Consider the following 23,355-nt stretch of genomic DNA (forward strand, 5'->3'; position numbering starts at 1 on the left):
TAAATGCCGGCCTCGCCAGCGACGCCCACATCCCATGAACGAATAAAAAAAAGAGCAGCAATGTCTTGGGAATACCATCACTTCCAAGTTCCCCTCCAAGTCATGCACTACCTTAACTTGGATATCTATTGCTGTCCTTTTATTGTTGGCCAGACAATATCCTGGAATTCCCTACCTAGTACCATCATGCGAGACCCATCACCACAAGGACTGCAGAGGTTCAAAATGAAAGCCCACCACCACCTTCTCAGGGCAACTTGGAATGGGCAATAAATGCAACCTTGCCAGCATTGCCCAAATCCAGAGAACAAATTTAAAAATTGGCCCTCAGCCAATGTTTGCAGTATTGACTACTAACCATTGACCCCTTGCTGGGAAATGTGCACCCATGAGCACTGGATAAAAGCAGAATTGGGCTTAACTGTGACGCTGACCATTGTTAAAAGCCTGCGAACAATCTCGGTCTCAGATCACATATGAGAGTGGCCATTTGGGGGGCGGGATTCACGAGTTCTACTGGCACTCCTGTACTCACTGTCTTTGGGAGAAGAGTGAGAATGTAAGATGGAAAAATGAAACACTGTATAATTAGGAGCTGCTGTTCCTTCCAGTGCTGTACACATGCAAAGCATTATTAATTGTCAACTATTTAAAAGAGGGCAGGCTGACCTTTAACACAGGTTGTCTTACCTTTTTATGTAGTTCTTGCCGTAAAGGATCTGCTGCAGCAGGGTGACTATTGCAAAAGAACAAATAAATATGAAAAACAGGGCTCTGTTTCCCAACAGATCTCTTCCCGAAGGATCTGAATACATTCTTCCAACATTCAGGCGACCCTCTCGGAGGACCGGTGGCTGAGTGTCGGGGGGTCTCTGGTCTTATTTCAAGCCCCCTCCCAGGGAGGTCTCCGACCTGCAGCAGTCACTTACATCTACTGCAGCAACGGGAAACGAAACCGAGGCGCCGGTTTGCCTTGAATTAAGACCATCAATCGCCAAACTCTTTGATTCTGTCCATTCAACCCTGAAATCTGTTGTCACAGATGACTGGAACCGCAATCTTCTTAAAGCTTGTCCCTAAAAAAGTTCCACCATATATTTTTTGCATAAAGTAAAATTGCAAAATATATTTTCTTCTTTTAGCAAAGTCCAGCAGCAAAGCAGCACCAAACCAAGAAATAAATGGTCCCGGGATAAGGTAATCGAGATGGGTTTAAATGTAAAGAAATTGAGCGTGGCGCTGCCAGGACAGAGACTGGCCGCTCGGAAACATTTCCTTTTAAACGTGCTTGTCTGGTGACGATCGCAGAAGAGGCGGAACAGCGGAATCCAAAGCAGCTTCTCCCGGTACTACCGACACTGAAAGGGTCTCACTGAAGGACGGCTGGTCCTGCGGCTCCAGATCCACGATTTGCCCAGGTTCGCTCCTCCAGCCGCTTCCCCGCGTTGCAATGACAAGCAGACATGTTTAAATTGTTTTTTTTATTATTATACGTCGATCTTAATACTTAAAAATATGTTTTTTTCCAAAATAATAATTAAAACACACACGAGTGCATTTTTTTTAACATGCAGGAATCAAGCCGGATTCAAGGTGCAATGTTTCCCAATGTTTCTTCACCTCGTCTCATATCACTCCCTTTCTCCCACTCTCTCTCCCTGGTTTGCTTGTCTCCGTTTCTGCTTCCCTATCTCTCTCGCCCCCGCCTTCTGCCACCTTCTCCCACTCTCAGAATAATAAACAAGGTCACTAGCGCATCTCGCCAAGGACAGACAGACGGCTCCTCCAGTTTCCCGCCCGCCCATTCTTTAAGCACACGTGTATTCCATCCGATCAAGGATGATTTTACAAATTAAGAGATTTTTCTAATTGGTTCCATCGAATATGCCTCTAGATACACGATGAGGTAATTATCTTTTAATGAAAAAACAAAATGCCTTAATCCAAGAATTAAGTAAAAGCAACGATTGTACGGTAAGGTAGCAATGTTTACAAGGCACTATCATAAATTAACAATTTGAATTATGCAGCGAATATGATTGCATTAAATATGTATGAATATGCTATAGTGCATCATAGACTAGAAATTACTGTTACTGATATTAGTGCACTCCACATTATACGTTCCTATGCATTTTCCTATTCGTTACTTCAGTGGAAATATTAATTGGGCCAGCATTTGCTGGAGTGAGGCATCTCGCCACCTGCTCCAGCGAAGGGTTTTTTCCTCACCCTCCAGTTCAAAATTTTTTTGCATGGCAAATTGCTGGAAGTGCAAGTTGATAACGGGCAACGCTGGAAGTGCCAAGACAATGGCCCATCTGGGACCTTGGTGAAGGACAGGACCAACAATCTACCTCCTTAACCAATTAAATTTAAGGATAAAGAAAGAAACAGGAACAACAGAGAAGGAAATACAGTGAATTAGAGTCAAATTAGATACAGAAAGAGAAAGGAAGAGGGGGAAAGAAACATTGGATTAAGAGAGAGAGAAAAAAGAGACAGAAAGGAAAAGTAAGAAAAAAAATTAAATTTTAAATTTTAAAAACCTCTAGGAACAATTTACTACCTACAGGAATGAAACGCCACAGTTTCAATTGTTCCCTTTCTGGGCCTCCGAGGTTGAGTGGAATTGCAGGAATGCAAATCTCGTCATTGAAAGGGTGCTTACGTTGTTAAATACCAGCCCTAACTTTCTGCATCGAGTTTAATTTGTTTTTCTGCGGCAGCAATTTCTTGAAACTCATCGGGGGGTTGAGGGCGAGCTCTGGTTTTTGCGAGACTAACGGCGGAGAGGCGCAAATCATCCAGCAATTTGTGGCGATTTGCAACTCACATCGTATCTCTTCCTCGCCACAAGTTGCTGTTTTTTTTTACACACTAATAGCGGTGTGTGCATTTAACTCTCCATTATTTTATCAGCAAATTCTGGACCAGTAGGCCAGATATTGCTGCAATGACAGATCTCACGTCGAATGACGTTAATTGGACTTTTTAGCTTGCCATTGACATCACGCTATATTCACGCCACAAATTGCTGAAACGTCGATTTGTGTTTCTGTTAAGTGCCTTAACTTCTCTCTCTTGTATTACAGTATTAGTGAGGGTGACTTTCATTTATTTTCTTCTCTTTACCACTGTGCACCTTGGCAGCAACTGAGATGGCGAGTTCACCAGTTCCTGTCTGGCCCGCTCCACCAATGGAACTCAGAAACCAGATTGGTGGTGGTGGGATAAGAACAGCCAAAAAATTACTCTCCTTCAGATTCATCATTTTATCCCCTGGATTCTACTCAAAGCCTCCCAACAGAAGTATGGCTCAGAACAGAGGAGATCATCAGTGCTGTCCAACAGGAGTCACTAAAAGACAACTAGTGGTGCGAACACGGGCTGATTCTTCCCCCCCCCCCCCCCCCCACAGCCCAGGGGAGCGGAGGTCAAGTGTAGCATCCTAAAAGAAGTTAGAACATAAAAACTTTTAAGAACAGATAAAGCCTATATTGCTCCAACAAGGCCATCGCTGTTTACTTCAACCTCACCTACCCACCTTCTCACCATCTCTTCATTGATTTATCCCTCCAGAAATTCATACAATTGCCTCTTGAAGCCATTTATATTGTACACATTAATGTCCTTCCCTGATAATGTAGTCTGATAACTCTATTTTCCCTTCTTACACCCGACTTTTAATTTTTGATTTATATTCTCTAATATTTAAACCCTTTACCTGGATATATCTTTGTTTCCACCATCTGCTCATCACAGTGTGTGAGTGTACTTTTAATATGTTTTTGTTTCCACTGTCCTGTTGCTAACAAGAGCAGTTTGTTCCTTTAAATGTGTGTTCATCACAATTGAGCACTCGCATCTTTACTACATTTTGGTTTGGCTCTCTTGGCACTATTCATCTCAAACATGTGAACAGTTTTTTTTATTATTGGGTTCTCAAGTAAGTACATTCAAATGTTATGAAGCTATTATATACATATAGGGGTGCATTCATAGATGTAATTTATAAAGCTGTTATATATTGCTACACTACAGGAAAGACGGTGCCTGCCAATAATGACCTATCAAAAGTAAATCTAACATTTCTATTCAAGCACAATGCATGTACAGTTGTATGGTTTGCAACGTATCAATCAGATGTTGCACATGGGGAAACAGTGCAGTTCTCTGCATAGGAGGATTCCCTACTTATTCAAGCTGTGGTTTGGGTGCCTACACAGCTTGTAGCTCATTCCATGACAGTCATTTCGACACTATGCCTGACCAATTTGTGTACTCAACAAGTGCATGTGAAGAAGTACATTTCTTCATAATCATGGGATGAGATTAGTTTGTGGTGCTCAAGTCCATACGAGTACAGCAAAACATAGCTAAAACAATTGTAGCCATTACGGGTGGTACCGAACCCCTACCCAGGGAATGTGCTGGGATATCTATAATGATCTTCCTCCTCAATGCTATAGAGGCCACTACAACAACAGCTTGCATTTATGTAGCATCTTTATCATACTGGAATATTACAGACATGAAACCAGAACTATAGAAGAATCATGGAATCATACAGCACAAAAGGTAGCCACTTGGCCTATGTGAAAGAACTATCAAATTAGTCCCACCCCCCTGCTCTTTCCGCATAGCTCTGCAAATTTTTCCCTTTAGTGGGTGATGGATTAGAGAAGATGTCTGAAGATTTGGCCAAAGCGACAATTTTTGAGGAGACTTTGAAAGTACTTCAGTGTGAGAGCACTTCAATGCAGTACAGAAGGAGTGCTGCACCGTCGGAAATGCCATCTTTTGGGTGAGATGTTAAACCAAAGCTCTCCCGGTAACTTGGCCAATACTTATCCCTCAACCAACATCACTTACACAGATTATGTGGTCACTATTTCATTGCTGTTTGTGGGATCTTCAGTTTTAAAAATCTGGAAATCAGTAAATCTAGTATCAGTGAAAGTGACCATGAAGCTGTCAGATTGTGGTAAAAACTCTGGAGTATAAAACGATCTGCAGATTCGTTAGCGCTCATTTTGTGCGACCATTCAAAACGAATTTCACTCTCTTAGTGTCTGAAAATCAGCAAGATATGAGGGGTTAACAAAAGCCGGAAAGCAGCAATTCATTTCATTGACCATTTTGTGAATGCATGGCTTCCCCCCTCTTTCATGCTGAGGGGCAGGTACTGGCTGTCTGAAGTTGTTAGGAGATGAATTCTTTCTCTCTGATCTAAGGCAAACCCGAAATCAGCCTCTGAAAACCAATTAGCCGCTGCAAAATGAGGGAAAGCCGTATGCCTACAGGCAACAGGAAATGTCACTGACAAGGACATTTAAACCCAGGAGACATCCACACAGAAAGAGGGAGTGGTGGAGAAAAGGAGGAGACAGAGAGAGGGCAATTAAGTACGACAGGGAGAAAAACTGCATACACGGAAGCCGCCACCATTTGATGCTGACATCAGCGTTTTGGGGGTACAATCAGACTGTCAGCATTTGTTGATGCAAATCGTTGCAACTGGCCCCCCCTCTGAACTCCCGTCCATTCCTCCCAAAGTCCAGTGGCCAATGCACTATACTCCCAATCCTAATGGCCCACATTGTCACCTGTGAATGCTGGAGATAGGAACTCTCATGAGAATGGGTGTTCCTGCCTCCATTATATAGAGGCGGCAATTCGGACTATTACTGCTGGGAACACATGAAGAGGTGGAGCTGAGCATGTCCGGTGCATTAATTACTGGACTTCGGAGGAGGAGGGAGGAGAAAGCAAAGGGGTGGAGAGAAGGTAAGGGCTATATATGATTTATATACCCCAACAGAGACAGAGAAAAAAAAGGAAGAGGGAGACGGAATGACGAAAGCAAATGTGAGTAGTTAAAATAAAAAGCTCGATCAGTAAAAGTGACCTTGAAGCTGTTGGATTGTCGTAAAAACCTTTAGGGAAGGAAACCTGCTGTCTTTACCTGGTCTGGCCTATATGTGACTCCAGTCCCATACCACATGGTTGACTCTGAACTGCCCTCTGAAGTGGCCTAGCAACCCACTCAGTTGTATCAAACTGCTACAAAGAATGCGATAGTTCGAGAAGAAGGCCCACCACCACCTTCACAGGGAAGGGCAATAAATGCCGGCCTTGCCAGCGATGCCCACATCCTGGGAATGCATTAAAAAAAGTGCCATTGGAATCTGTCGTCCAGCCGAGAGGACAGATGGTGCCTCATTTTAATGTCTCATCTAAAAAATGACACCTCCAACAGTACTGTATTGATTAGCCTAGATTATGTGCTCAGGCCTCTGGAGTGGGACTGGAATCCATAACTCTGACTCAGAGATGAGAATGCTACCACTGAGCCAAGGCTGACATTTGGATTTCCCCTTCAGGCTTTCATTGATGTATTTATGTTTTTTATTTCTCCATACAATTGAAGAAATGTTGGCTATACTACTGCTTAAGGCACACTGCTCATGTAACTACTTGTTTTCACATGTCGGGGCTATTATTTTAAGAGCTGTGTCAGATATTTTTGAAGCTGTTGGTCAGCTTTTGCTAGTTTTCTAGTTTGGCATGCATGAGATAGAAAGGAGGAGAAAGATAGCCAGAAAGAGAGAAACACAGACAGAGAAAATGAAATGGAGGAAGAGACAGTTGTGCAGATTCGTTCAGATATGGCTGTGAGGAGGGATGATATGTTAGAAGGATCATCAAATGAGGCCATATGGATTGAGCTAAAGAACAAAAAAAGGGCAATCACACTTCTGGGAGTGTACTATAGACCCTCAGTCAGAGGGAGATAGAAGAGCAAATATGTAGGCTAATTTCTGAGAAGTCCAACAATAGGGCAGTAATAGTAGGGCATTTTAACTATACTATTAACTGGGATACAATCAGTGCAAAAGGTATAGAGGGCACAAAATTCTTAAATTGCATTCAGGAGAACATTTTTAGCCAGTACTTAGCAAGCCCAACAAGAGTGGGGGCAGTTCTGGATTTAGTTTTAGGGAATGAAGCTGGGCAGATGGAAGGAGTATCATTGCGAGAGCATTTTGGTGGTAGTGATCATAATTCAGTTAGATTTAGCATAGTTATGGAAAAGGACAAAGACAGAACAGGTGTAAAAGTTCTAAATTTGGGAACGGACAATTTTACTAAGCTGAGAAGTGATTTAGCAAAAGTGGACTGGAAACAGCTACTTGAAGGTAAATCAGTTACAGAGCAGTGGGAGGCATTCAAGGGGTTCAGGGTAAACATGTTCCCACAAGAAAAAGGGTGGGACTGCCAAATCTAGAGTCCCCTGGATGTCAAGGAGCATACAGGATAAGATAAGGCAGAAAAGGGAAGCTTATGTCAGACACCGACAGCTCAATACTGCAGAAAGCCTAGAGGAGTATAGAAAGTGCAGGGGTGAAATTAAAAAGGAAATTAGGAAAGCAAAGAGAGGGCATGAAAAAATATTGACAAGTAAAATTAAGGAAGACCCAAAAATGTTTTATAAATACATAGAGCAAGAGGGTAACTAAGGAAAGAGTAGGGCCTATTAGAGACCAAAAAAGTAACCTATGTGTGGAGGCAGAAGATGTGGGTATGGTTCTTAATAAATACTTTGCATCTGTCTTTACAAAAGAGGGGGGCGATGCAGAGATTGTAGTTAAGGAGGAGGAGTGTGAAATATTGGATGGGATAAACATGGTGAGAGAGGAAGTATTAAGGGGTTTAGCAACTTTGAAAATAGATAAATCACGAGGCCCAGATGAAATGTATCCCAGGCTGTTAAGAGAAGCAAGGGTGGAAATAGCAGAGCCTCTGACCATTCATTTTCCAATCCTCCCTGGATACAGGCGTGGTGCCGGAGGATTGGAGGACTGCTAACGTTGTACCGTTGTTTAGAAAGGAAGAAGAGGATAGACCTAGTAATTACAAGCCAGTCAGTCTAACCTCGGTGGTGGGCAAAACATTGGAGTCAATTCTGAGAGACAGTATAAACTGTCATTTAGAAATCCACGGAGTAATCAAGGACAGTCAACATGGATTTGTTAAGGGAAGGCTGGAGGCCTGTGACCAGTGGTGTGCCTCAGGGATCGGTGCTGGGTCCGCTGTTATTTGTTATTTATATTAATGATTTGGATGAGAATTTAGGAGGCATGGTTAGTAAGTTTGCAGATGACACCAAGATTGGTGGCATTGTGGACAGTGAAGAAGGTTATCTAGGATTGCAACGGGATCTTGATAGATTGGGCCAGTGGGCCGATGAATGGCAGATGGAGTTTAATTTAGATAAATGTGAGGTGATGCATTTTGGTAGATCGAATCGGGCCAGGACCTACTCCGTTAATGGTAGGGCGTTGGGGAGAGTTACAGAACAAAGAGATCCAGGAGTACAGGTTCATAGCTCCTTGAAAGTGGAGTCACAGGTGGATAGGGTGGTGAAGAAGGCATTCAGCATGCTTGGTTTCATTGGTCAGAACATTGAATACAGGAGTTGGGATGTCTTGTTGAAGTTGTACAAGACATTAGTAAGGCCACACTTGGGATACTGTGTACAGTTCTGGTCACCCTCTTATAGAAAGGATATTATTAAACTAGAAAGAGTGCAGAAAAGATTTACTAGGATGCTACCGGGACTTGATGGTTTGACTTATAGGGAGAGGTTGGATAGACTGAGACTTTTTTCCCTGGAGAGTAGGAGGTTTAGGGGTGATCTTATAGAAGTCTATAAAATAATGAGGGGCATAGATAAGGTAGATAGTCAAAATCTTTTCCCAAAGGTAGGGGAGTCTATAACGAGGGGGCATAGATTTAAGGTGAGAGGGGAGAGATACAAAAGGGTCCAGAGGGGCAATTTTTTCACTCAAAGTGTGGTGAGTGTCTGGAACGAGCTGCCAGAGGCAGTAGTAGAGGCGGGTACAATTTTGTCTTTTAAAAAGCATTAGGACAGTTACATGGGTAAGATGGGTATAGAGGGATATGGGCCAAGTGCAGGAAATTGGGACTAGCTTAGTGGTATAAACTGGGCGACATGGACATGTTGGGCCGAAGGGCCTGTTTCCATGTTGTAAACTTCTATGATTCTATGATTCTAAGGTCGTATCTGACTAACTTGATTGAATTTTTTGAGGAGGTAACAAGGAGGGTTGATGAGGGTAATGCATTTGATGTAGAGTACATGGATTTTAGCAAGGCTTTTGACAAGGTCCCACATGCCAGACTGGTCAAAAAAGTAAAAGCCCATGGGATCCAGGGGAAAGTGGCAAGTTGGATCCAAAATTGGCTCAGTGGCAGGAAACAAAGGGTAATGGTTGACGGGTGTTTTTGCGACTGGAAGGCTGTTTCCAGTGGGGTCCCGCAAGGATCAGTACTAGGTCCCTTGCCTTTTGTGGTATATATTAATGATTTGGACATGAAGTTTGCAGATGATACAAAAATTGGCTGTGTGGTTGATAGTGAGGAGGAAAGCTGTAGACTGTAGGAAGATATCAATGGACTGGTCAGGTGGGCAGAAAAGTGGCAAATGGAATTCAATCCAGAGAAGTGTGAGGTAATGCATTTGGGGAGGGCAAAGGAGTACATAATCAATGGGAGGATACTGAGATGTGTAGAGGAACAAAGGGACTTTGGAGTACATGTCCACAGATCCCTGAAGGTAGCAGGACAGGTAGATAAGGTGGTTAAAAAGGCATGCGGGATACTTTCCTTTATCAGCTGAGGAACAGAATGTAAGAGCAGGGAGGTTATGCTAGAACTGTAGCATAAGAACACAGCTCGAGTACTGCGTACAGTTCTGGTCACCACATTACAGGAAAGATGTGATTGCACTAGAGAGGGTACAGAGATTTACGAGGGTGTTGCCAGGACTGGAGAATTTTAGTTATGAGAAAAGATTGGATAGGTTGGAGTTGTTTTCTTTGGAACAAAGGAGGCTGAGGGGAGATTAAATTGAGGTATATAAAATTATGACGGGACTGGATAGAGTGGATAGGGAGGACCAATTCCTTTAGCAGAGGGGTCAGTGACTTTGGGGCATAGATTTAAATTATTTGGTAAAAGGATTAGAGGGGAGCTGAGGAGAATTTTTTTCACCCAGAGGATGGTGGGGGTCTGGAACTCACTGCCTGAAAGGGTGGTAGAGGGAGAAACCCTCATCACATTTAAAAAGTACTTGGATGTGCACTTGAAGTGCTGTAACCTACAGGGCTACGGACCAAATGCTGGAAAGTGGGATTAAACTGGATAGCTCTTTTTTGGCCAGCACAGACACAATGTGCCGAATGGCCTCCTTCTGTGCTGCAACTTTCTATGATTCTATGACAGATTGAGAGAGAATGATGAAAGCAAATGTGTGTAGTTAATCTTCACTCAATGTTTGAAGAAAATAAGTTAATATTCTCGTAACTTTTACTCAGCCTACACCAATACTATAGTGTGTAGCACAAATACAAGAAACCTGAGTGGCAGACACAAACATCATTGTTTCAAATTAAACGCTATGTTGAAGTAACCATTACATTATCGCTAATGATGGATGAATTTTAGACAAGGTTATGACACACACTTAACTTTCATACTCGGCACAGTCCTCTACCCCGAGCAAGTTTGAATTGAGGGGGCATAGTCGCAGGATAAGTGGTCAACCATTTAAGACTGAGATAAGGAGGAATTTCTTCAGAGGATTGTGAATCTTTGGAATTCTCTATCCCGGAAGGCTGTGGATGCTGAGTTGTTGAATATATTCAATGCTGAGATAGATAGATTTTTGGATTCTAGGGGAATCAAGGGATATGGGGATCGGGCGGGAAGGTGGAGTTGAGGTCGAAGATCAGCCATGATCTGATTGAATGGCAGAGCAGGTTCGAGGGGCTGTATGGCCTACTCCTGCTCCTATTTCTTATGTTCTTATGAGTGCAGAATACACAGTTGTATTAAAGCAGTTTATTAGCACAAAGCACACCAAACAAGTTGTTGAGGTATAGAATCATAGAAACGTTACAGCACGGAAGGAGGCTGTTCGGCCCATCGAGTCCGTGCCGGTTCTATGCAAAAGCAATCCAGCTAGTCCCTATCCCCGTAGCCCTGCAAATTTTTTCCTTTCAAGTACTTATCTAGTTCCCTTTTGAAGGCCATGATTGAATCTGCCTCCACCACCCCCTCGGGCAGTGAATACCAGATCCTAACCACTCGCTGTGTAAAAATGTTTTTCCTCATGTCACCTTTGGTTCTTTTGCCAATCACGTTAAATCTATATCTTCTGGTTCTTGACCCTTCCGCCAGTGGGAACAGTTTCTCTCTATCTACTCTATCTAGACATAAGAACATAAGAAATAGGAGCAGGAGTAGGCCAATCGGCCCCTCGAGCCTGCTCCGCCATTCAATAAGATCATGGCTGATCTGATCCTAACCTCGAATCTAAATTCATGTCCAATTTCCTGCCCGCTCCCCGTAACCCCTAATTCCCTTTACTTCTAGGAAACTGTCTATTTCTGTTTTAAATTTATTTAATGATGTAGCTTCCACAGCTTCCTGGGGCAGCGAATTCCACAGACCTACTACCCTCTGAGTGAAGAAGTTTCTCCTCATCTCAGTTTTGAAAGAGCAGCCCCTTATTCTAAGATTATGCCCCCTAGTTCTAGTTTCACCCATCCTTGGGAACATCCTTACCGCATCCACCCGATCAAGCCCCTTCACAATCTTATATGTTTCAATAAGATCGCCTCTCATTCTTCTGAACTCCAATGAGTAGAGTCCCAATCTACTCAACCTCTCCTCATATGTCCGCCCCCTCATCCCCGGGATTAACCACGTGAACCTTCTTTGTACTGCCTCGAGAGCAAGTATGTCTTTTCTTAAGTATGGAGACCAAAACTGTATGTAGTATTCCAGGTGCGGTCTCACCAATACCTTATATAACTGCAGCAATACCTCCCTGTTTTTATATTCTATCCCCCTAGCAATAAAAGCCAACATTCCATTGGCCTACTTGATCACCTGCTGCACCTGCATACTAACTTTTTGATTTTCTTGCACTAGGACCCCCAGATCCCTTTGTACTGCAGTACTTTCTAGTTTCTCGCCATTAAGATAATAACTTGCTGTCTGATTTTTCCTGCCAAAGTGCATAACCTCACATTTTCCAATATTGTATTGCATCTGCCAAATCTCCGCCCACTCACCCAGCCTGTCTATATCCCACTGTAGGTTTTTTATGTCCTCCTCACTCTCCACTTTCCCTCCCATCTTTGTATCATCTGCCAACTTTGATATGTTACACTCGGTCCACTCCTCCAAATTGTTAATATAGATTGTAAAGAGATGGGGACCCAGCACCGACCCCTGCGGAACACCACTGGCTACTGGTTGCCAGTCCGAGAATGAACCATTTATCCCAACTCTCTGCTTCCTGTTAGATAACCAATCCTGCACCTATGCCAGAATATTACCCCCAATCCAGTGATTCTTTATCTTGAGCAATAATCTTTTATGTGGCACCTTGTCGAATGCCTTCTGGAAGTCTAAATACACTACGTCCACTGGTTCCCCTTTATCCACCCTGCACGTTATGTCATCAAAGAACTCAAGCAAATTTGTCAGACATGACTTCCCCTTCATAAAGCCATGCTGACTTTGTCCTATTAAATTATGTTTATCCAAATGTTCCGCTACTGTCTCCTTAATAATAGACTCCAAAATTTTACGCACCACAGATGTTAGGCTAACTGGTCTATAATTTCCAGCCTTCTGCCTACTACCCTTTTTAAATAAGGGTGTTACATTAGCAGTTTTCCAATCTGCCGGGACCTTTGCCGAGTCCAGAGAATTTTGGAAAATTATTACCAAAGCATCCACAATCCCTACTGCCACTTCCCTCAAGACCCTAGGATGTAAGCCATCAGGTCCAGGGGATTTATCCGCCTTAAGTCCCATTAATTTACTGAGTACCAATTCCTTAGTGATTTTAATCGTATTTAGCTCCTCCCCCACTAGAGCCCCCTGTTTGTCCAGTGTTGGGATATTCTTAGTGTCCTCTCCCGTAAAGACTGAAACAAAATATTTGTTCAGCATTTTTGCCATCTCCATGTTTCCCACCATTAATTTCCCGGTCTCATCCTCGAAGGGACCTACGTTTGCCTTAGCCACCCTTTTTCTTTTTATATAACTGTAGAAACTCTTGCTATCTGTTTTTATATTTTTTGCTAATTTATTTTCATAATCTATCTTCCCTTTTTTAATCAATCCTTCAGTTACTTTTTGCTGTCTTTTGAAGACTTCCCAATCTTCTATCCTCCCACTAAGTTTGGCTACCTTATATGTCCTTGTTTTTAGTCGGATACTATCCTTAATTTCTTACCCTTCATGATTTTGAATACCTCTATCAAATCTCCTCGCAACTGTCTCTGAACCAAGATGAACAACCTCAGCTTCTTCAGTCTATCCATGTAACTGAAGTCCTTCATCCCTGGAATCATTCTAGTAAATCTCTTCTGCACCCTTTCTAAGGCCTTCATATCTTTCCTAAAGTGCAGTACCCAGAACTGCACACAATACTCCAATTGTGGCCAAATCAGTGTTTTATAAAGGTTCATCATGACTTCCATACTTTTGTACTCTACGCCTCTATTTATAAAGCCCAGGATCCCGTATGCTTTTCTAACCGCTTTCTCAACCTGCCCTGCCACCTTTAACGATTTGTGCACATATACCCCCAGATCTCTCTGTTCCTGTACCCCTTTTACAATTGTGCCCTCTGGTTAATATTGCCTCTCCTCATTATTCCTACCGAAATGTCTCACTTCACATTTTTCTGCGTTAGATTTCATCTGCCATGTGTCCGGCCATGCCACCAGCCTGTCTATATCCTCTTGAAGTCTATCACTATCCTCCTCACCTGTTTACTACCCTTCCAAGTTTTGTGTCATTTGCAAACTTTGATATTGTGCCCTGTACACCCAAGTCCAAGTCATTAATCTATATATCAAGAAAAGCAGTGGTCCCAGCACCGACCCCTGGGGAACACCACTGTACACCTTCCTCCAGTCCGAAAAACAACCGTTCACCACTACTCTGTTTCCTGTCCTTTAGTCAATTCTGTATCCATGTTACTACTGCCCCCTTTATTCCATGAGCCGCAATCTTGATGATAAGCCTATTATGCGGCACTTTATCAAACGTCTTTTGAAAGTCCATATACATCACATCAACCGCATTGCCCTCATCTACACTCTCTGTTACCTCATCAAAAAACTATCAGGTTAGTTAAACACGATTTGCCTTTAACAAATCCGTTCTGGCTTTCCCTAATCAATCCACACTTGTCCAAGTGACTGTTAATTCTAAGAACATAAGAAATAGGAGCAGGAGTAGGCCAATCGGCCCCTCGAGCCTGCTCCGCCATTCAATAAGATCATGGCTGATCTGATCTTAACCTCAAATCTAAATTCATGTCCAATTTCCTGCCCGCTCCCCGTAACCCCTAATTCCCTTTACTTCTAGGAAACTGTCTATTTCTGTTTTAAATTTATTTAATGCTTCCACAGAAAATTTATTTAATGCTTCCACAGCTTCCACAGCTTCCTCGGGCAGCAAATTCCACAGACCTACTACCCTCTGAGTGAAGAAGTTTCTCCTCATCTCAGTTTTGAAAGAGCAGCCCCTTATTCTAAGATTATGCCCCCTAGTTCTAGTTTCACCCATCCTTACCGCATCCACCCGATCAAGCCCCTTCACATGTTTCAATAAGATCGCCTCTCATTCTTCTGAACTCCAATGAGTAGAGTCCCAATCTACTCAACCTCTCCTCATATGTCCGCCCCCTCATCCCCGGGATTAACCACGTGAACCTTCTTTGTACTGCCTCGAGAGCAAGTATGTCTTTTCTTAAGTATGGAGAACAAAACTGTATGCAGTATTCCAGGTGCGGTCTCACCAATACCTTATATAACTGCAACAATACCTCCCTGTTTTTATATTCTATCCCCCGAGCAATAAAAGCCAACATTCCATTGGCCTTCTTGATCACCTGCTGCACCTGCATACTAACTTTTTGATTTTCTTGCACTAGGACCCCCAGATCCCTTTGTACTGCAATACTTTCCAGTTTCTCGCCATTAAGATAATAACTTGCTCTCTAAAATTCTGTCCCGAGTTCTCTTACACAACATATTACTGCATGTTTGCTTCGTATACAGAGCTATATATGACTTAACATGACATCAGTACTCAGGCTTAAGGCAGAAGCCTGAAGCCTAGTTGTGGTATAATCATTTAATAAAAAGTGGGCTGTTACAAATTTGGCTCTACTGTAAATACCTTCTCAGGTTCAGTGGTGTCACTTGCTGCTGTAAGTGGATCTCACACCCTACATACCAGAGTAGGCTCACACTGCCCAATATCTACTTATACAATACGTAAACTAGAGGTGTAACAATAGTACTCCTTATGAACTGAATGAGATATTCATATTTTTCACAGGTCCCCTCACCTGCGTTTCCAATCTTTTTGAAGGTGGACCGAGAAAACACCTGGTAAGAACGAGTAAGTTGGGGTAAATGGGCAGTGAAAGTTCTCCATTTTGGGAGCGGGCTGCATCCCAGCTCCAACCTGCTGACTTCCAGGTTTGAGCCAGACGTCTGGGTTCGCTCCGCTTCTGAAATCCGGAAGTCCCGTCGGCACTTGAAGCAGGCGGGACGATATTTAAAGGGCCAATTGAGGTACTTAAAGAGTTTAAATATGTGTGGTTTGAACTAGCATGTCATTTTAACTGCTTCTGAACATGTCTCCCATGGCCTGTGAAAGACACCATGGAAATGGAGGCGATTTACAGCCGGCACCTATTTGGACCTTTAAACCAGTGATTGACATGTGAAGAAAAGGTGAGTTTTTGCAGCAGGGCAATCAGTTCTCTCAGACAAACCTTTGGCTGGGAGTTGTTCGTGTTTAGTCTGAGCTTTCTTGGTTCACACTCGGAATTCTCGTATTCACACATATTTACCTGCATTTTAGACCCCTCAAACTGACATCAGGATGGTGGGGGGGGGGGGGGGGCGCAATGGATTTATTCCTCGGTAGTGGGAAAACTTTTAGAAACAAAATTATGTCCTGGATTAAACAGTCACTTGGGACAAATGTGGATTAATTAAAGGAAGCCAGCACGGATTTGTTAAAGGCAAATCATATTTAACCAACTTGATTGAGTTTTTTGATGAGGTAACAGACAGGGTTGATGAGGTCAATACGGTTGATGTGGTGTATATGGACTTCGAAAAGGCGTTTGATAAAGTGCCACATAATAGTCTTGTCATCAAAGTTGAAGCCCATGGAGTAAAGGGGGCAGTGGCAACATGGATACGAAATTGGCTAAGTAATAGGAAACAGAGAGTAGTGGTGAATGGTTGTTTTTCAGGCTGGAGGGAGGTATACAGTGGTGTCCTAGGACCATTGCTTTTTTGATGTATATTAATGACTTGGACTTGGGTGTAAAGGGCACAATTTCAAAATTTGCAGATGACACAAAACCTGGAAGGGTAGTGAACAGTGAGGAGGATAGTGATAGACTTCAAGAGGACATAAGCTGGTGGAATGGGTGGACACGTGGCAGATGAAATTCAATGCATCTGCCATCAACAGGAGGAGGAGGAGGAGGAAGGGGATGATGGGCAACCCATCAGCAGAGCAGCGGCATGCCTGGCTGCTCGTGATGCCAGGCAGTCACTCATATTTGATAGATTCTCATAAAGAGATCTGCATAGTGAAAATAGTCAAGTACTCAGACCACCTGCAACCACCACCATCATCAGCATTCCCTCCCCTCTCTGTTTGCACAAAACAGTCCTACAACCAAATATATACCCATTGTAAACGCGCCCAATAGCTGGCATCAAGTCTTGCCGTTCATGATAACACACTTGCAAGGACGCTTTCACGAAATGGACTCAAGAATGGACAAGCCATGGCAGTGATGGTGACAAATATGACATTTATTGTGACTGTAACAAAAAACAAAGAGAAATGAGAAATATGACATTCTGTCACACACCCTTGTGCATACCCTTGGTGATCACAAAACCTTCGCCTTCCTCTTCCTACTACTTCTACGTGGTGCATCCCTTGTGGCTTCAGTAGAGGTAGCGGCAGGTTGCTCAGGTCCCTGCCCTGACTACTGAGATGCTCTCGGCCTATGACCTCTGGGTTTTTGAGCCCTTGAGGGCCCCGCCAAAGACTATTCCACCTGCACCTGTGCAGGGGCAGACTCAGCCATCGGGAATGGAGGCAGCATTGCGGGTACTGATTGGGGGGGGGGGGGGGGGGGAGGGCAACAGGTAAGACGTGGGAACGCTATGAGTGGAGTCCCCACTTCCATGTCCCCTTTCGCCATCCTCCCTCTCCAGGGCCACGGCCTCATCACTCCTTCCATTCTGCTGGACAACAGCTTGGAGGACATCTGTGATAGCGGCCTCCTCCCGAAATCCCCACCATCACAGATGCCAGTCTTCAGCCAATTCGATTCATTCCACATGATACCAAGAAACGGCTGAGTGCACTGGATACAACAAAGGCTATGGGCCCCGACAGCATCCCGGCTGTAGTGCTGAAGACTTGTGCTCCAGAACTAGCTGCACCTCTAGCCAAACTGTTCCAGTACAGCTACAACACTGGCATCTACCTGACAATGTGGAAAATTGCCCAGGCATGTCCTGTCCACAAAAAACAGGACAAATCCAATCCGGCCAATCATCAGTCTACTCACAATCATCAGCAAAGTGATGGAAGGTGTCGTCGACAGTGCTATCAAGCGGCACTTCCTCACTAATAACCTGTTCACCGATGCTCAGTATGGGTTCCGCCAGGACCACTCAGCTCCAGACTACATTACAGCCTTGGTCCAAATGCGGACAAAAGAGCTGAATTCCAGGTGTGAGGTGAGAGTGACTGCCCTTGACATCAAGGCAGCATTTGGCAGAGTGTGGTACCAAGGAGCCCTAGTAAAATTGAAATCAATGGGAATCAGGGGGAAAACTCTCCAGTGGCTGGAGTCATACCTAGCACAAAGGAAGATGGTAGTACTTGTTGGAGGCCAATCATCTCAGCCCCAGGACATTGCTGCAGGAGTTCCTCAGGGCAGTGTCCTTGGCCCAACCATCTTCAGCTGCTTCATCAATGTCCTTCCCTCCATCATAAAGTCAGAAATGGGGATGTTTGCTGATGATTGCACAGTGTTCAGTTCCATTTGCAACCCCTCAGATAATGAAGCATCCTGTGCCCGCATGCAGCAAGACCTGGACAACATTCAGGCTTGGGCTGATAAGTGGCAAGTAACATTCGTACCAGACAAGTGCCAGGCAATGACCATCTCCAACAAGAGAGAGTCTAACCATCTCCCCTTGACATTCAACAGCATTACTATCGCCGAATCCCCCACCTTCAACATCCTGGGGTTCACTATTGATCAGAAACTGTGGCTACAAGAGCAGGTCAGAGGCTGGGTATTCTATGGCGAGTGACTCACCTCCTGACTCCCCAAAGTCTTTCCACCATCTACAAGGCACAAGTCAGGAGTGTGATGGAATACTCTCCACTTGCCTGGATGAGTGCAGCTCCAACAACACTCAAGAAGCTCGACACCATCCAGGACAAAGCAGCCCGCTTGATTGGTACCCCATCCACCACCCTAAACATTCACTCCCTTCACTACCGGCGCAAAGTGGCTGCAGTGTGTACCATCCACAGGATGCACTGCAGCAACTCGCCAAAGCTTCTTCGACAGCATCTCCCAAACCCGCGACTTCTACCCCCGAGAAGGACAAGGGCAGCAGGTCTATGGGAACAACACCACCTGCACATTCCCCTCCAAGTCACACACCATCCCGACTTGGAAATATATCGCCGTTCCTTCATCGTCATTGGGTCAAAATCCTGGAACTCCTTACCTAATGGCACTGTGGGAGAACCTTCACCAAATGGACTACAGCAGTTCAAGGCGGCAGCTCACCACCACCTTCTCAAGGGCAATTTGGAATGGGCAATAAATGCTGGCCTTGCCAGCGACACCCACATCCCATGAACGAATAAAAAAAATGCCTTGTAGGGCCACTACTAAAATATCGGTCTACCTGTTTAAGGCGGCAGAATGTTGATCACAGAGTCCGCACGGCCGTTGTCAGGGCCTGAATGGACTCATTTGTGAGCCACGCTTGTAGCTCAACAGAGACTGCCATTCTCTCCATTGCAGACATTCCCGCACTTACCTGCGCCACCATTCCACTAATACTGGAGGTGGACTTCTCCATCCTCTCTGCTATTGTAGACAGCGTGCATGGCACGTCTTCCAGTATGTTGCAAAGATGCATTTCTACCTCGATCATTCTCCTTCTCAAGGATGGCCACCGGGGTTTAGTGTCTGTGTTCAGCTGAGCAGAACTTGGAGAGGAGTGTGCCCACCAACACGGACTCTCCACAGCTGCCCCTGCCACCAGTGTCTGCTCGTGCTCACTTGTGTATGGTAAATCACCAAGTGACAACTCAACCAACTGTCTAATAGGACCCACCGAGGTGTGAATATCTGCACTGATACATGGCTCGCTATGATGCAACAATGTGCCCTCAGAAGCATGGTGCTCCTCTGAGGAATTGCCCTCGCCCAGGTCGTCTGCTGCTTCAGCAATTCTTGATGGTCCTGGAAGAGAACATACAGCAATATTAAGAATCATTGCAGAAGTGATATGGCAATGAGCTCCTTGAGATGTGCAATAGGTCAGTCATTGAGAACATCAATTCATGATGTGTGTGAAGGATGTTAAAGTTCTGTCACCAGCCGTTTGTGGGGTGCCTGTCTCAGCATCTCCAACAGCCAGGCATTCCAGCATCCGGCTGAGCTCCAAGACCACCTCCTCCGCCTCTGTGAAGGCCACTATTTGTGGTGACCCCCCCCTCCAGTCCGACTCCTCTCACTTGCATTTTGCACTCTCTTCTCCTACAAGTGGTTAAAGTACAGATGTGTGAGAGTGAGGGTGACGGGGTCACCCAATGGATGCAATGCTCTGGGGTCAGGTTGACAATGAAACTGATGCATCAGGGTGAGTGTCAGACAGATTTATCACATTGCATCAGGATTGGGGTGCTGGCCTCGTCCTCTGCTACTCCATATTTGCTGATTTATCCTTTCTCCCTCAAATCCATGGTTGCAGTGGCCCTTTAAATAATCTAGGTCCCAGCACGTCATTCGGGTGCGCAGTATGCCCGCGGCTCAGCTTAGAGGCAGGATACCCGGAAGTCACATAAAGGGCCTTCAACTGAGTCACGATCGCTCAAGAAAACGCACCAAAATCTTTCCAGGTTTCCCATGCGCGTATTGACCCTCCTGCAGAGATCCCGCCGGTATGTTAAAATTTACCCCAAAGTGACTGAATGGAGTTCAATGTGGAGTAGTGTGAGGTCATCAACTTTGGATCTGAGAAAGAAAAAATGGAATATTTTCTTAATGGTGAGAGACTGGGAGCTGTGGGGGAGAAAAGGAATTTAGATGTCCATATACACAAATTACTAAGTGCTAGTGCACAGGTACAAAAAGTAATCAAAAACACTAATGGAATGTTGGCCTTTATCTCAAGGGGTTGGAATTCAAAAGTGAGGAAGTGATGCTACAGTTGTACAGAGCCTTAATCTTAAAATTAGAACTAGGCCATGTGGGAGTGAAATCAGGAAGCACTTTTTCACACAAAGGGTAGTGGACATCTGGAACTCTCTCCCCCAAAAGGCTATGGATGCTGGATCAATTGGAATCTTCAAGACTGAGATTGCTAGATTTTTGTTAGGTAAGGATATCAAGGAAAATGGAATAAAGGTGGGTAAATGAAGTTGAAGTACCGATCTAATTCAATGGCGGAACGAGCTCGAGGGGCTGAATGGATTAAAAGACGGCTACAAAACAGAAAACAGAGGGTAGGAGTTGAGGGAAGTTTCTTAAACTGGCAGAAAGTGGGAAGTGGTGTCCGACGAGGATATGTGCTAGGATCACTGTTATTCAACATATGCACAAATGATTTGGACTTAGGAAGTGGAGGTGTGATGTCAAAATTTGCAGATAATACCAAATGAAGGGGTATGTGGAGGACTCCACCAGAATACAGGAAGACATAAACAGGCTTGTAGGTGGATAAATAGCAAATGAAATTCACTATAGCGTAGTGTGAGGTGATTCATTTTGGTGGAGGAATAAAGATGCCACTTATTCCTTGGAAGGTAAGAAACTAAATGGGGTAGAGGAGCAAAGAGATCTAAGAATACAGATACACAAATCTCTAAAAGTAGCAATACAAGTTGATAAGGCCATAAAAAGTGCAAACTGAAGGGCAGGAGTGAAAACCCCTTGGACACTGCATTCAAAACCTTTTGGGCATTCGGACATTATGAATTTAAAATGCAGTGGCAATAATGTGCAGAAGCTTCAAAAAGCTTCGAACAGCAAAAACAACTGATAAAAACGAAGCTTCAAGAAACAAGCTTTTGGTTTATAAAACAACTGATAAGAACGAAATGGATAAACAGTGCTGAGACAGTTAGAAATCCTTGGGGAAGACAACTAAAACTACTACACCTGGTTTCACACAGGCAAGTGGCTACAGAAGGTTTCACACGGTGGAAAGGCTTCAGCTGAGTTCACACATTTTTGAATGGTCCAGCCAACTGTCCATCATTAATGCAACAGTGGGTGAGTGACCAAAGTGGGACTTCTCTTAACTTTTACTCACACCCTAACTGGCAAAAACCATATAAAAAAGAGGACATGGTCGCAAGACGAGCACTGCAGTCGGAAGAACCTTAAGAAGCTTCACTTAGAGGAAGATTGTCCAATAACAAGAAGAAACTTCAAGAGCTATGAGGGAGCTGATCACTGTTCTGCCTTGATGCTAAAATTCTTGGTTTTACGGTTGTATGTATTGCTTGATGCTTGTGTAAATTATTTAAATCATTAAATAATCACTTTGATTAATGAACCTACCGCGTACGTGTGACTTTCTTTGATTGACCATTGTCCAGGTTCACAAATCACTGGACTGTCTGTACTGGGGTTCATTTCTAGAGGAATAGAATGCAAAAGCAGGGAGGTAATGTTAAATTTATACAGAACCTTGGTTAGACCATACTTGGAGTACGGTGTGCAGTTCTGGTCTCCATACTACAAAAAGGATATTGAAGTACTGGAGAAAGAGCAGAAAAGATTTACAAGATTGTTACCATAATTGAGAGGAAAGATTAAGCAGCCTGGGGCTCTTTTCTTTGGAAAAGAGATGACTAACAGGAGACCTTAGTGTAATGGTTATGTTAGTGGACTAGGAATCCAGAGGCCTGGACTAATAGTCCACATCCACAGTAAATTAAAATCCCACCATGCCAGTTTGAGAATTTGAATTCAGTTTATCTGGAAATAAAAAGCTAATATCAATACAAGTGACCATGAAACTGTCAGATTGTCATAAAAACCCAACTGGTTCACTGATGTCCTTACCCAGTCTGGCCTATATGTGACTCCAGTCCCACACCAATGTGATTGACTCTTAGCTGCCTTCTGAAGTGGTCTGCAAGTCACTCAGTTATATCAAACCACTCAGCGGTTGACAAAGACCCTGCACCATCTTCTTAGAACAACTTTGGATGGGCAATAAACGCTGGACTTGCCTGTGACATCCGTGTCCTGAAAATGAATGCATTAAAAAAGAAACCTGACAGAGGTCTTTAAAATTATGAAGATAGAGTGGATGTAGAGAAACTGTTTCCACTTGTGGGTCAGTGCAGAACTGGGGGGGCAAAAATATAAGATAGCCATTAACAGCTGAATAAAGAATTTAGGTAGAATTTCTTTAGAGTGGTGAGAATCTGGAACTCACTGCCACATGGAGTGGTTGAAGCAGACAGCATTGATACATTTAAGGAGAGGCTAGATGCACACATGAGGGAGAAAGGAATAGAGGCGCGTGGGAATAGGTAATTGGGGTAAGAGGAGGCATGTATGGAGTATAAACACCAGTACGCGCCAGGCCCCTTTCTGTATTGTAGATTCTATATAATATATTTCAGCTACTAACTGCCTACCCATTGAGGGAGGTTCCTTTTTATTGTTTCTGCATCTTCAAAAGTCTACTTTCTTTGCTAAAAATGAGTGGAGAAAACATACACCATGACTTTTCATTGAGGAATAATGTTGTAGCTCCCTCTGATGGCAAGTAAAAATACAGCAGAGAATGACAAACCATAACCTGTGCTGTAACAATCACACATCTTGTTTGAACATCCTCATTAACTGGGAGCCCATTTAAGATATATGAGCATCTCTTTATGATACTGTCTGATATACGAAGAATTTTTTAA

At 43.8% G+C, this 23,355-nt stretch overlaps 1 protein-coding gene and 1 long non-coding RNA gene across 4 annotated transcripts in view; one reads left to right on the plus strand and one right to left on the minus strand.

Annotated features, from left to right (window-relative positions):
* st8sia5 (ST8 alpha-N-acetyl-neuraminide alpha-2,8-sialyltransferase 5) overlaps positions 1-1,701 on the minus strand; it is a 62,327-nt gene extending 60,626 nt beyond the window's left edge. For all 3 annotated transcript variants that reach the window (XM_067983111.1, XM_067983101.1, XM_067983093.1), the window contains exon 1: positions 691-1,701. In XM_067983111.1, coding sequence (XP_067839212.1) covers positions 691-815 — 125 coding nt within the window. In that variant the 5' untranslated portion in view covers positions 816-1,701. The remainder of the gene's footprint in view (positions 1-690) is intronic.
* On the plus strand, positions 1,373-21,931 carry LOC137321016 (uncharacterized). The gene is made up of 3 exons (XR_010962696.1): positions 1,373-1,418; positions 15,463-15,515; positions 21,598-21,931. It is a non-coding gene; the product is annotated as an uncharacterized lncRNA (long non-coding RNA).
* The last annotated feature ends 1,424 nt before the right edge of the window (positions 21,932-23,355 follow it).

This window comes from Heptranchias perlo, chromosome 1 (assembly GCF_035084215.1).
Source record: "Heptranchias perlo isolate sHepPer1 chromosome 1, sHepPer1.hap1, whole genome shotgun sequence".
NCBI lineage: Eukaryota > Metazoa > Chordata > Chondrichthyes > Hexanchiformes > Hexanchidae > Heptranchias > Heptranchias perlo.